The following is a 13,559-nucleotide window of genomic DNA, read 5'->3' on the forward strand; positions in this document are numbered from 1 at the left end:
ATCAAATCAATTTGAGTGAAATATTTAGGGAAATGCAATTGTATGGTGGTAGAAATTCACAGAGAGCTATTTAAGGGTCACATAAATTCAGTGATCCGGCATTTCCTCCAGTGACAATCGCTATGGCCTTAATTCCTCAAAGGTATGGGGTTAGGGTAAGGCTTGTAATTAGGTTTCAAGTAAGGTTTAGGGTTAAGGTTAGTCTTGGGTCTAAGGTTGAAGTTACGAATTTTGTTTATGTATGAAACTGTGAAAACAGGGAGGAATTGTCACAGTTAGCCTGTGCCAAACAACAATTAATGCAAATGCTTTAAAATCTGTCTTTTGATTATATTTATGATAGCCTAGCACATTTATCTGTAGATGAGTTGTTTACACTGGTATTGTTTTGCATTCATGGGAATGCTCAAAGTATGATCTTACTGATGTGAAGATACCAAGACTGTTCTTTAAAGCCCCACTGCACTACTTATAGCTACTTGCGCCCTCTATGTAGCAAACAATGCCTAATGGGTGACCGCTGGTCCCTCATGATCCCCTTTTAATTGAGAGCTGATTTGATGAGATAACCACCTGTCAGTGATCACGCTGGGTGGTCTAATCCCTCATGGCCAAACTAGTGCAGGCTGGCTTTAAGTCATCCGTACGGCCATGGAAAGATGGTGCACATATCGCTGTTAAGAGCCAGAAGGGCGTTAAATCTGTGTTAAAGTATATGAGTTAACGATCCTCTGGCTCCAAATAGACGTGATGCTTGTGTGAATGCACCCTGGGACCCGTTTAACAAAACTTGTCGTCAGTGACAAATGACAGTCTTTGTTATAAGCTACTGAAATCCTTGCTTCTGATTGGTTATCAGCAGACTTGTCACTGATTTTCCCATTTGTCATTGAAAAAAGGCTTTGTGAAACGGGTCCCCTGATGATCTTATGTGGATATGAATGTACTGGGACTGTAGTGGAGGGCTATTGGAATGGCCTTAGACTGGAACGGTTCTCATTCACCATCGCAAATCTTACGACTTACGACTGCTCTAAAAGACTACATTTACAAAGGATACTCTGAGAGTGACCCTTGAGTTGTATATTCTACTTGTTCCCTTTCCTTGATACTTGCCTCATTGTCTGTCTCATGTTTAAGTTATGAACAAGTCAAGGTTTTGCAAGTAACTTAAGGAAGATGGCCTTATCAATTGGTAATATCTGTTGGCTATTCTCAAAGTTCTGCCTCTCTACTGACCAAGCAGAGTGAATCAGTTTCTAGAGATGGCCAACTTTGTGACATTGTTCATTTTGCCTAGAATCTTTATGGTGTAAACAGGGTGTTGCTCAGCCCTGCAGACAGGGCAACTAGTGAATCAGCTCCCAGAGATGGCCAACTTCGTGACATCGTTCACTTTGCTAATCTTTATGATGTGAACAGGGTTAGGCTCAGCCCTGCAGACGAGGCAACTAGTGAATCAGCTCCCAGAGATGGCCAACTTTGTGACATCGTTCACAAACGCTGATCTTTATAATGTGAACAGGGTTATATACTCAGCCCTGCAGACAGGGCAACTAGTGAATCAGCTTCCACGGATGGCCAACCTTAGGACACTGTTCACAAATGCTAATCTTTATGATGTGAAGAGGGTTATTGCTCAGCCCTGCAGACAGGGCAACTAGTGAATCAGCTCCCAGAGATGAGGGACAAGATCTTCCTGTTTACTACATTCTGTCTGCCTCCAGTCTCACGTTTCCCCTCCTCAATCTCCTTCCCATTTCTACCCAAAGTTCCCTCGACCTGGCCTTGCGAATTGCGGGTACCCATTGGCATGGAGGGAAACGCAGTAGATGGTGACTGAAAGTAACTTGATTGTAATCTACCAATGACTGTCGTGCTACAGTTAGATGCTAGTAATTGCTCAAGACAACAATCTTCTCGGTTATTGACAATGGTACGCTAATTTCCAAAGCACGAAGAGCATTAGTAGCTCCTTCATACATTCAGATTCAGACCTGTAGGGCCCACAAGCAGTACATACATGTTCATGTACCCCATTATAGGTCATTGACAAGCATTTCTTAATTTCAAAAGAGTTTACAGTTTTGTTACAATGGAGTTATGAGTGTATATCTTTTGTAATCCCTGTCATTAAAGAAGCATTCAATTTGAATAAACAATCACTATATAGATACTCTCAACTTTTTGATTAGCATAATTATTTACCATTGTTTCTTGAAGATATCAAGAGTGAAGATTGAAGAATCTACGGCTTCCGGGTTTCAAAAGTCACTTGTCTAGATGCATTTATCAGATATACCTCTGTGACTTCATTGAAAGATTAAATTCAAAGACTTTTTTTGTCTTGACATGACATTACAAGCCATTGTCAATGCTCATCAACGTATACCTGTCAAGTCGCAGTGGTGCAATTAACCTTTTGTCATGACATCTCCTACATGTAAGTCATACCCTTGCATAAACAAAAAAAAACTTGTGTAATTATTCTACCTGTCGGAGTTTCTCAAATTGCAAGTGGAACAAGAAGTGCATTAAATCCATCCTCTGAAGTCTACACGATGACATTCATTGAAGGCTACACGATGACATTCTCTGAAGTCTACAAGTTGACATTCACTCTACAAATATGTAAATTAAGGCACTGCCTCATGTCTTTGTTGTCATTATCTTTAGGCCTCCTACAGATCTACTATCCCTTTTTTCCACAAGGTCTAGGTATGGAATAGCTAAAGATGTTTTTTTCTTCATTCACAAAAGTTCTTCTAAAATTGTTAGATATATATCCTTTGGGTATTTGGAGAATTTTACATTGTTCCAGAGCTTCCCTTTTTTCCTTTAAATAAGCTTTCCAGAGCTTAACCTTAAAGCCTCACTGCACAGCTACATGTACTTGCGCCCTCTATCTAGCAAACAGCGGATAATTGGTGACCATTGGTCCCCCATATTCCCCTTTTTGTTATGTTAATTGAGAGCTGATTTGACGAGATAACCACCTGTCAGTGACCATGCAGGGAGGTCTAATCCCTCCTGGCCAAACTAGTGCAGAGGAGCTTTAACAGTTGATGGTGTGAAAGATATGATATACCAGAGTATTGTTTGTTTGTTTGTTTTTGTATGTTTGTATATCATCTTCGCTGTTCCCACTTGGACACTGATGAAGTGAAGGGGATACTGCCAAGGGGGGCAATATCTGTGGTTCGGGAGGAAGAAGAAGTGCCCCCACCTGTCGGGCATCCTTCGCATTACTCACCCATCAATGGAGCTCTTCCAATGTGCCAAGTCATGAATATAGCATGTTCTATTAATCTCTATTTATGAGGCATGATGCAGCATTTTTTCCTGAAACAGTCTTGACTTGTTTTTCCCCCATCTCATGTATTAATTCATATCCATTACTGAAAGTTTGAGTGGAGGTGATGGATAGAGCAATCGAGACAGGCTTTCAAGGGATTTTTTTTTTTTTTTTTTTTTTTGTGGGGGGGGGGGGGGGGGGGTTACTAGGTATTGGTAGGAATTTTTGTGTGTGTGAACTCACCACGTCCAATAATTCTCATTTTGAAGAACATTGTAGACTTAGTATTGACAATGATACAGATAGAGTGGAAATTGTGCCAAGAGATTTCATGTTGTATTGTAACTATAGTCCCATGTCCATATCTGTGTCAGTGTTTATATGATTTCTGAACATTATGGTATACAGTAATAACCTTCTTCTTCTTTTTTTTTTTTTTTTTTTTTTTTACTTCATGAAAACAAATTCTGTTCGGTTGTACTTTCAGAAATTCAACACATTAAAAAGCAATTTAACATGTGCTGGATTAATTTCATTTAAAAAAAGTTGTTGATTATTGATTAGATTGATTTATGTTACATTATTTAATTACTATGTCAGTTCAAATGGAACTGCACAGTTAATATTGCTTACCTTTAATACAATCTGTATTGTACTTTGCCAATTAGATTGATATTTTGATCATGCAGAAGCAAATTAGAGAGAAAGGAAATAGAGCACAATTTTCGTTGGTAGGTTATTTATTTGTAATTTATATATAATTATATTCCCAAATTTAATCACAGTGTGAAATGTGAATTGAATTCTACAGTAGCACACACTCTCTCTTATGTTGGTGCTGTACATGTAGGTACAAAGCAATCATTTTTATCATCCCACATGTTGTGACACTTGTGTATGAAAAACATAAAAGGTGAACAAGCTTGTTTTTATTAAAATGCTATCGAAATAAAAATACATGTTATGACTGTCAATAAATAGATTTCTGCTATGTAATGCTGGCTTCAGTTTAGCAAACAAAACCTCTCTTGTTTTGCCCACAAGGCATTGACAGAAGTAATCTGTGTTCTGTGTGTATGAATTATCATCGGTTACAAAACACCCGAGTTGTTTACAAAGATGAAGCTAGCAGCATTGCATATCAATTCATTATGTCAACTGCGCTATGCAGTGAGAGTGTGTCTGCAAATACCCTGGAGGTCCGTCCCTGTTATAGCACACGGCCATTCGTCTTGTAAGAGGGGCTGTTCTCATTGATGTTTTGGCATAACATTTGACTTAATTGCTGCCTTGCATAAGCGCTCATTCTTTGAAATTATGTATAGTGCCGTCTTTCTTTGGGAGAAAAATGAATTGATTTAGCCATCTGGGAAATTTCAGGGTCTCAATTCAGCATTCGGCTCTGAGCTTGCTTGCATAAGATATATTTTATGACTACAATTTATGTAACTTTGTATCTTGTATTTCATTTTGTAAATTACTAGTTGTGTCTATATATGGTATAAGAATTTCTTTCTGTAATATCTACCTCTGTGTGTGTGTGTGTGTGTGTGTAAACTGAAATAAAAGGCCTAACAGGTACCTCAATTTGAAGCTGATTTACAATGAATCCATGCACCTTGTGAAGTATGCAGAAAATTGAGAAATACCCAATAAGACTCTCAAGCTTTATTGATTCTCAGAAATATAACAACTAGAAATATGTTCCAAGTGTTTTCCTAAATATCTTGCTTTCTTTCTTGCGTATATATGCAATTTCATATTTTTGTATTGTGTTTACTCACTTTATTTGTAAGAAAGGATATTGACTTCACAAGAGTTTAGGTAACAAACATTTTCCAACAAGAACAAAATCAGACAAAAGATAGTGAATGATTTTTTGAAAGGTGTAATCACTATATGTTCGTGAACTGTAAATTGGCTGAATCGGCAGTGTGACTGTGACAAAGTGCCCGACAACTTTCCCATTTGTTCCAACTAAACAAATGACTAAAATTTAATTCTCTCGCTATCCGTAACATATTTTGAGTAGTGTCCCCAGGGAGAAGGCTTTGTAGGAGAAAAACAGAAATTAATGATATTTTTTTACACAACAAACAGGATCCGCGACTATGTCACAATCCACTGACCAAACTACCAATTTTTGCATAGACTTGGTGATCTCATAATTTAAACAGTCATAACTTACTTATTATTTATCACTATTTTTTTTCAAACTTTTGCCTTTCTTATTACTCATATTTTTCTGCTTTCATACAAATGAACTTAATACTACAAGGGCTGTATTCTGTATATGGGTCAGTTTACAAGGCAAAAGTTGTGCATGTCGGTGCTACCTGTAAGGGCCCAGATGTTTACAGAACCCCAGTTTTTTGTCTTCAAGGGAAGTGAACTTGTCCTCCTGGTGACCTCTGCACCTGACGTTTCAGAGTTCAACGGGGAGACACTGTGTAAGCAATGACATCATTGGCATGTAGGGTCCAGCGGGGAGAGAGACAGACAAACGGAGATACAGACAGGTGGGGTGAGGGAGAGAGAGAGAGAGAGAGGGGAGGGGGGAGAGGGAGTAAAAAAAAGAATGTGAGATAGAGGGATGGATGGAGAGAAAGAAATGTGAAGAAAGAGTTGGGAGAGAGAGAGAAAGAAAGAGCATGATGGAGAGAAGGAGAGAAAAACTGGCATACATATATAAAGATTGACGAAGGTAGACTGAATGAGAAAGACACTTTATTTTTTTTACACATGCAGATTTTTAAAAAAGTTGGCCTATATAACAGAAAAGTAGGGAGATTGACAGAAAAATGGATGAGATTGAAATTGACACTTAGCACAGGACATATAGAGGCAAAAAGAGATACAGAATAGGAATGAGAAAGATATAGAATGAAAAACATCGAGAGAGAGAGAGAGAGAGAGAGAGAGAGAGAGTGAAATGGAGGGGGGAAGGAAGAAAGAAGTACAGATACAAGGTGACCTAGTACTTGAGAGTGAGATCGAGGTAAAAAGGAGGAAGAAGGATTTGGGCACAACTGAGTGCAGAATAAATAAAAAATAACCCGAAGGAATGTCCAGAAGAAGAAAAAAGGTGAACCAATACTGACGTACACAGATGTGATATGAGAAAATATGTTTTTACAGCATTTATGCTATAGTGCAATAATGCAGATAGTCATAATGATAAGAGTTAAAGGCCGACTCTGTTGTAATGTTTTTCCTCAAATTTAAGCTGTTAAATATGTTCACAATATCTTACCAATTTATTGAAAATTGTATTCCTAGATTTCTATTCCTACATTTTTTTTTTGTCTCTTATAAAATTTGATGTCATTTGCAATTTATTGTTTTATGAAGGCTTTCTCCCAACAAGAAAAGAAATTATTATTATTACTTTTTTTTAATCAAACTTTTGAAAGGATGTTTTGAGAAATCAATATGCCGATAAGTGGGTATAGAAAGCAAGATTACATGGGCGGTGAACCTTATGAAATTTCTTTGAAATTACTCTTCAAGTTATGACAATCTTATTTACAGGAGTTATTAGTGCCATGTAAAACCATGGTACAAAACGATAGACTGACATGTACTTCTTTAGTTTTGAAGATGTCTTTGATTATAAAGAAATTTTCAAATACCGGTAGACAAATAAAGCTATTCTTCTTATTGAAAATCTACAAATATTTTATTTCTCCAGTTCTCATTGCGAACTGTTTGCAAAACTTCAGGGATGTGTATACTTGCAGACTGAGAAACATTTATCAACAATTAAATGACCTTTTTCAAATCCATTTCAAAAATATCAATTAGTACCCCTTAGATTAACAAATTTAATTTACAAAAAAGCTGCAAGTACCAAAGCAAAATTATTTTATTGTTCCATCAAGGTTCTTGTTTTGTTATGTAAAATTGGATTAACGTGGATTTTCAATTATACAAAAAAACTTCATCGGAAGGCATATGAATATTGTGTATTGAACTGAAGCCATATTGTCAATTTGGTTCGGCAGGGATTTCTTTATTCTGTATTTTGTGTGTTTTTTATTTTTTTTTTAAATAAGGAAAATGCTTACGTCATAATTACATGGGAGCTGTATAATCAGACAAGCAATCTCTGAAACCATTTTTGTGAACCAGATGTTATCGTCGATTGTTGTTTTTTTCTCATATTTTCCACCCTACAATGTATATGAAACAAAAGCATCTGGTTATTTCCTCAAAGTTTACAGTAAATAACAATATATTCTGTACTTTTTAATTTTATTTTGTGCCATCTCAGTTTAAGATGGAGTTAAGACTAAAAACTACAAAAGATATAAATTATAATTTGCAATTTTGCATTTATTTCATGTTATGTGTAGTGTGTCATGTGACTGATGTTTTTCTCCTTTTCTAATCATTTTTGTGCCTTTCCATATAATTGGTTTGTTTGTGGTTATGAAACTCATCAATCAGAGTAATTAACTTTCCTGTTATCAGTCCATCAGTGCAGCTTGTTTTTACACTTTTGAAATGATGTGCACAAATATTTGTGCTATGCAGAACTAGGTTAAGGTTTGCCGAAAGAGGGTGGGTTTTAATGGAAACGTGTTATCTTTTGGAATAAAGTGGTTTGTCTTTGGACGAAAATAAATATAGTTTCCCATTTATATGCTAATTAGGATTTTGAAACTAGTATTGATTTGAAAATGATACGGCAACTGAATCGCAGTCCTCATGACTTTTGCAAGATAATGTTTGTTTGTTATTTATTTTCCACGAAAAACACATTTCATCAAAAGGTAGTAGGGATAAAAATCACATCTTTGTGAGTGTAGTGTTTAGCATATCTTCAGAGATGACAGTGGAATAAACTAAAGTTACTTTTACTCTTCATCTCTAGGGGGCTTATAGTAATCACTTACGTCAATGAAAGTTTTTGTGTGTACAATCACTTCCTCACGTTGAATAATGAATTCTCCCCCCCCCCCCCCTCCCTCTTCTCTCTTGGAGAAAATGCATTTATTTGATCAGTTCCTGTTGATAAAATTACTTCACAGTTACGAGGAAATGAACGTTGATTCTGCATTTCGAAACAATTCCATTTTTCATTTATGTAAGGGTGATTCTATGCATAAAGGTATTTATTTCCTGGAATACCGTACCGTTACTAATAAAGTGCTGTATATAAAGAACAAAAACGCTGGGGAAAGAGAGATAGAGAGAGGTAGAGAGTGAGAGAATGAGAGGATTAAACGAAGCCAAAAAGATGTCCATGACATGTATTGCTCAACTGCAAACTGGCTGTACAAATGATTAACGTAAACAAAAGTTGCTTAATACAGAGTTCCCCAAAATTATGGGCCCTGTTTCATAAACCTTGTTATCAGTAGGGGCATTTACACTGTCATCCAAACTGTCATCCAAACACGCCAAAAAATGCCAAACCGCGATGTTACCAAGGGCAACTACGCTTTACCGGCAGAAATGCCAATTCCAAAACATTCCAAATCGAAGTGTGATCTTTTGGCATTTTTTGGCGTGTTTTGGCGTGTTTGGCAAGTATAAATGCTCGCAGTTGTAACATCGCGAAGTTAGGTGACGTAACTTCAGGAGCGGAGCTAGATGTCGTCCTTAAAGAAAATGATAGAACGATATATACAAAGAATAACATCAGAGAAGGTGATAGAAGGAAGAAACAAATAATAACATAAGTAAACACAGAAAGAGGGAGTGATAGAATGATAAAAAACAAAGAATAACATAAGAGAAGGTGATAGAAGGAAGAAACAAAGAATAAAATAAGGAAACACAGAAAGAGGGAGTGATAGAATGATAAAAAACAAAGAATAACATAAGAGAAGGTGATAAAAGGAATAAATAAAGAATAACATAAGGAAACACAGAAAGAGAAAGTGATAAAGAATAACATAAGAGAAGGTGATAGAAGGAAAAACAAAGAATAACAAGGAAGGATAGAAAGAGGAAAGTGTTTGCATAGGAGTGCTGCGCATGCGCATTACTAACTGAAACACGCCAAAACATCACTGAGCTTTTCAGTCGGTGATGTTTCCGCACAAGTGTAAACGGGTGCGCGAAACATCGCGACTTTTCAAAATGAGGTATTTGACAGTATAAATGCGCCTAATATGAATTTACAATAAGTGTTATAAGCTACTAAAGTAGTGGCTTCTGATTGGCTTAGAGGAGAGCATTTGTTATTGATAACCAGTTTTGTGAAACAGGGCCCTGTTCTTCACATCATCCAGAGTTTCCAGATTTTAAAGATAAACTTGAGTTCTGGTTAAAAAAAAAGAAAATCAATTCTCACAGAATCTAACGAAACTTACACTGAATGTTCAAGATTACAAATAAATGTCATGTGCCAAACAAGTTTGGAAGAAAATGTATACTGGCTGAGTAATGAGCATAGAAAGATAAGGAAATCAAGTAGTACTAGCCCCGACATAATTTGTGTTGTCCCATATACATCTTTCTGTGTAGTGGTCTTGTTAACTTACCAAGACTGAGCCAAATTTGTTATGATTTTGATGACTCCAGAACCTTGCAACACACCAATACTTACATGCTTCATGATCAACTTTTTCTGATGCATTCCACACCTTTTCTTTCACAATCAATCGCGTTACCAGAACTCACCTTTATCTTTAAGCCTTGAAATAGATACTGATCATTATAATAATCATACTAAACTGTTATACTGCATGATATTGTGTCTCTATTAAATTTCTTTCAAGTTTCTTTCAAGTTCCGAAGCATTTTGGAAATGATCATCCTTGCTTGATTTCCAGCAGCTGTAAATAACACAGTGCATATCGAGGAACAAATCCTACAGATTACCCATCACTACATGTGCACATGGGTTGAGAGAGGCAACTTATCACTAAATGCCTTGTCTCAAGACAGATGCACTAGGCAGGGGCTAGAAACGTCAACCTCTTTATTGCAAGTCAAGTGAATGAACGGTGTAACAAGCGATATTTGAACTACAATAAAAAAATTATTATTTTCACTATACCATTCTAGACTAGACTATATTAAACTTTACTACTTATAAAGGATTACCATGCCTTCAAGCTTTATAGCTTATGTAGCAATCCTTCTTTATGATTATCTTTTCGTTAGTATTAAAATGTAAGTGTTTTACGTTGATGATGTGTTCATTATATAATTTGTTTATGATCATGATCATGTTGTAATTAGTTTGTAATTTTGGAAAAAGACCATGAAGAAAAAAAAATCAAATCAAACGTTCTTCTTATTTGAGCCCTTTCTTCTCAAGTTCTAAATATAAATGTTCTTGTTTTCAGGTGAGTACATTAAGAACTGGAGACCAAGGTACTTCCAGCTGAAATCAAATGGTGACTTTGTCGGCTACAAGGATAAACCTAAAGGGAAAAGTGGTGATTCAGATGCCCTCAATAATTTCACTGTAGCACGTAAGTCATATCTCATTTTTTGTTTGTTTCTTTTGATACTATACTATACTATACTACAACTATGCCATGCCATACCATACCACACCATATTACACCACACCATACCACATCACACCACACCACTCCACACCACACCACACCTCACCACACACCACACCACATCACACCACCCCACACCACACACATCACCACACACCTCACCACACACCACACCACAGCTCACCACACACCACAGCTCACCACACACCACACCACATCACACCACCCCACACCACACACATCACCACACACTTCACCACACACCTCACCACACCACATCACACCACACCACAGCTCACCACACCACACACCATACCACACCACACCTCACCACACCACATCACACCAATTACAACACAGCACACCACATCACACCACGCTACCCCGCACCACACCACACACCACACCACCACCACACTAAACACCACACCACCCCACACCACCCCACACCACCCCACACCACCCCACACCACACCACACCTCACCATGCACTACACCACACCCACACCACACCACGCGACACCTCACCACACCACACCACACCACGCGACACCTCACCACACCACACCACACCACACCTCACCACACCACACCTTACCTCACCACACCACACCACACCATACCACACCATACCACACTATGATGTCATCTGTTCGGAGCCAGAAGAGCATTAACTCTGTACAAGAGAATGAGTTAGCACCCTTCTGCCCCCAAACAGATGAAATGAGAATTTGTTACTAAAAGAATGGGACATAATGTTTTGTTTTATCTTGCAACATCTCATTCTTCTGAATTTCATACGTTTCAGCAAATCCAGTTTTGAAATAATGTGTTCTGCTCCTTCGCAATGAACACATTTGTTCCCTAAAGAAAATTTAAAATGATTGTAGGTTACATCAACTTATGAAATTCATGCGAATTTTCCATGCGTTGGAATTGCCCATGTAATAAAAAAGAAAGCTGGTGGCATTTCCATCCGGGGGGGGGGGGGGGGGGGGGGGGGAATGGCACAGTAGTATTCAATGCCTGAACGACTAACAAACATGAATATTGTTACATTCTTGTGCAGCAAATATATCTTTCCATATGGACTGACATTTCAGAAATTCAGACGAAACCTTTTTTTTTTTGCTCCTTTTGAGCTGACGATTTTCTTGATTCTTTTGCAGAATGTCAGATCTTGAAGACAGAGAAACCAGCCCCCAACACATTCAAAGTTCGCTGCTTACAGTGGACCTCTTTCATAGAGAGAACGTTTTCGGTAGCTTCAAATGATGAAAGGTAAGAAAGAAAACTTTAAAGTACCCGTCCTACTAAATTAATGGTGCTCTTACAATGGCTCCCGGCTTTATTTGTCAAAATTGTTAAGGTCGCAATTTGATTTTAGATTACCCCGGTAGGTCTAAGGCTAGGGTCAAGATTAGGTTGTAGGTTATGTTTAGGGATAGGGTCACAATTAGATTTCAGGTTAGGTCTAGGGTTAGGGTCACAGTAGGCTTTCAGGTTAGGTACACGGTTAGGGTTTAAGGCCGAGAGTAAGAGATAGGTTTGGGTCCAGGATTGGAAGTTAGGAATGTCCAAAGTGGAAAAAAGAAGGGGTTAATAATACTTCTGATATATCTTGTACACTTTTTTAGAATTTTACCGAGTGACTTTCTAATTTGGTATTGTTTTTTTCATTCAAAAAGAATTGAGAATACTCATTTATTCATTTTCATTGTATTTGGGACATTGATGATGTTAATTTGTTTTTCACTAATATGAAGCAATCCTAATTGACCTTGATCCAATAATTTCTGGCGCCATATGTAATTATAGCAATTTCATCTTCCCTATAAACATTAAAAAAAACAGGAATTACTAGATATCAGTTAAGCAATACAAATTCAGTGTGCATTGAGCAGGAAGGTTACAGTAGGCAATCTGTAAACATGGCGTGCACTTAATTTGTTAATTCAGCTTCGACTTGTCTGTGCACAACACAGGTATTATTATCACGGACTAGACAAGGGAAACTGCATAATTTATGTCCAGATTGCATGGCATGTGAGCTATATTTGAAAACATGTTTATGGAAGTGTTGCCTCGGCGCATGGATTCGATGTAATTTTTCCAGGCAAATATTTGTTTGGTTGAGGTTGATCAAAGCACCCCGGCTACCATGTTCACTAATTATGTTCCTCTCGTTCACCGCGGCGAAGTGGGTACTAGGCTTTTAAGGTAACCCGATACATGGAAGAGCATTCCTTATATGGGCTGGAAGCTACGTGTTGTTCGTTGTTTTGCCTGATCAAAACAAGATTGTTGGGTTATTGTCGGTTGGTGTTAGATCCCTCAGATAAGGTTATTGTTTTCAACTCATCATAAACTCTTGTTTGTCAGCTGACCTGTACTGAGAAGTGAAGGTGTTTACAACATAACAATAGATTCATAGCCTATGCGCTGGATTACTTGACGAGTGCTGTGTCTCCTCTCTGCTTACGCTCACGTGTTGTTTAGTAGTTTCTTTTTATTTTAGTCATCATACTGCCTATGTTTTTGTGACCGTGAACTATTTTTAGGACCATGATGATGCCCATAGTTCGCGATCTCCAGCTTTGCAAACCTACGATATGGTTATTTCAAACCTCATAACAGGCTTCTATTTTCCATGACGTGGATGTGTAATGGGAAAACATATGTGATCAAAGAGGATTATCTGAAGAAAAAAAAAACTCTGGGAAATAGATCTTGCCTACAGATGGGAATAATGCACAGCAGTTGGTCAATACAACTTTTGCCCATATACATCG

The 13,559-nt window shown here is 37.5% G+C and overlaps 1 protein-coding gene across 1 annotated transcript in view; it reads left to right on the forward strand.

Moving 5' to 3' along the window:
* LOC582192 (RAC-gamma serine/threonine-protein kinase) overlaps positions 1 to 13,559 on the forward strand; it is a 75,120-nt gene that overhangs the window by 38,800 nt on the left and 22,761 nt on the right. Inside the window, exons 4-5 of the mRNA XM_782153.5 lie at positions 10,600 to 10,728; positions 11,937 to 12,048. Coding sequence (XP_787246.2) covers positions 10,600 to 10,728; positions 11,937 to 12,048 — 241 coding nt within the window. The remainder of the gene's footprint in view (positions 1 to 10,599; positions 10,729 to 11,936; positions 12,049 to 13,559) is intronic.

The sequence above is a fragment of the Strongylocentrotus purpuratus genome, unplaced genomic scaffold, assembly GCF_000002235.5.
Source record: "Strongylocentrotus purpuratus isolate Spur 01 unplaced genomic scaffold, Spur_5.0 spur5_scaffold_5, whole genome shotgun sequence".
Lineage (NCBI taxonomy): Eukaryota > Metazoa > Echinodermata > Echinoidea > Camarodonta > Strongylocentrotidae > Strongylocentrotus > Strongylocentrotus purpuratus.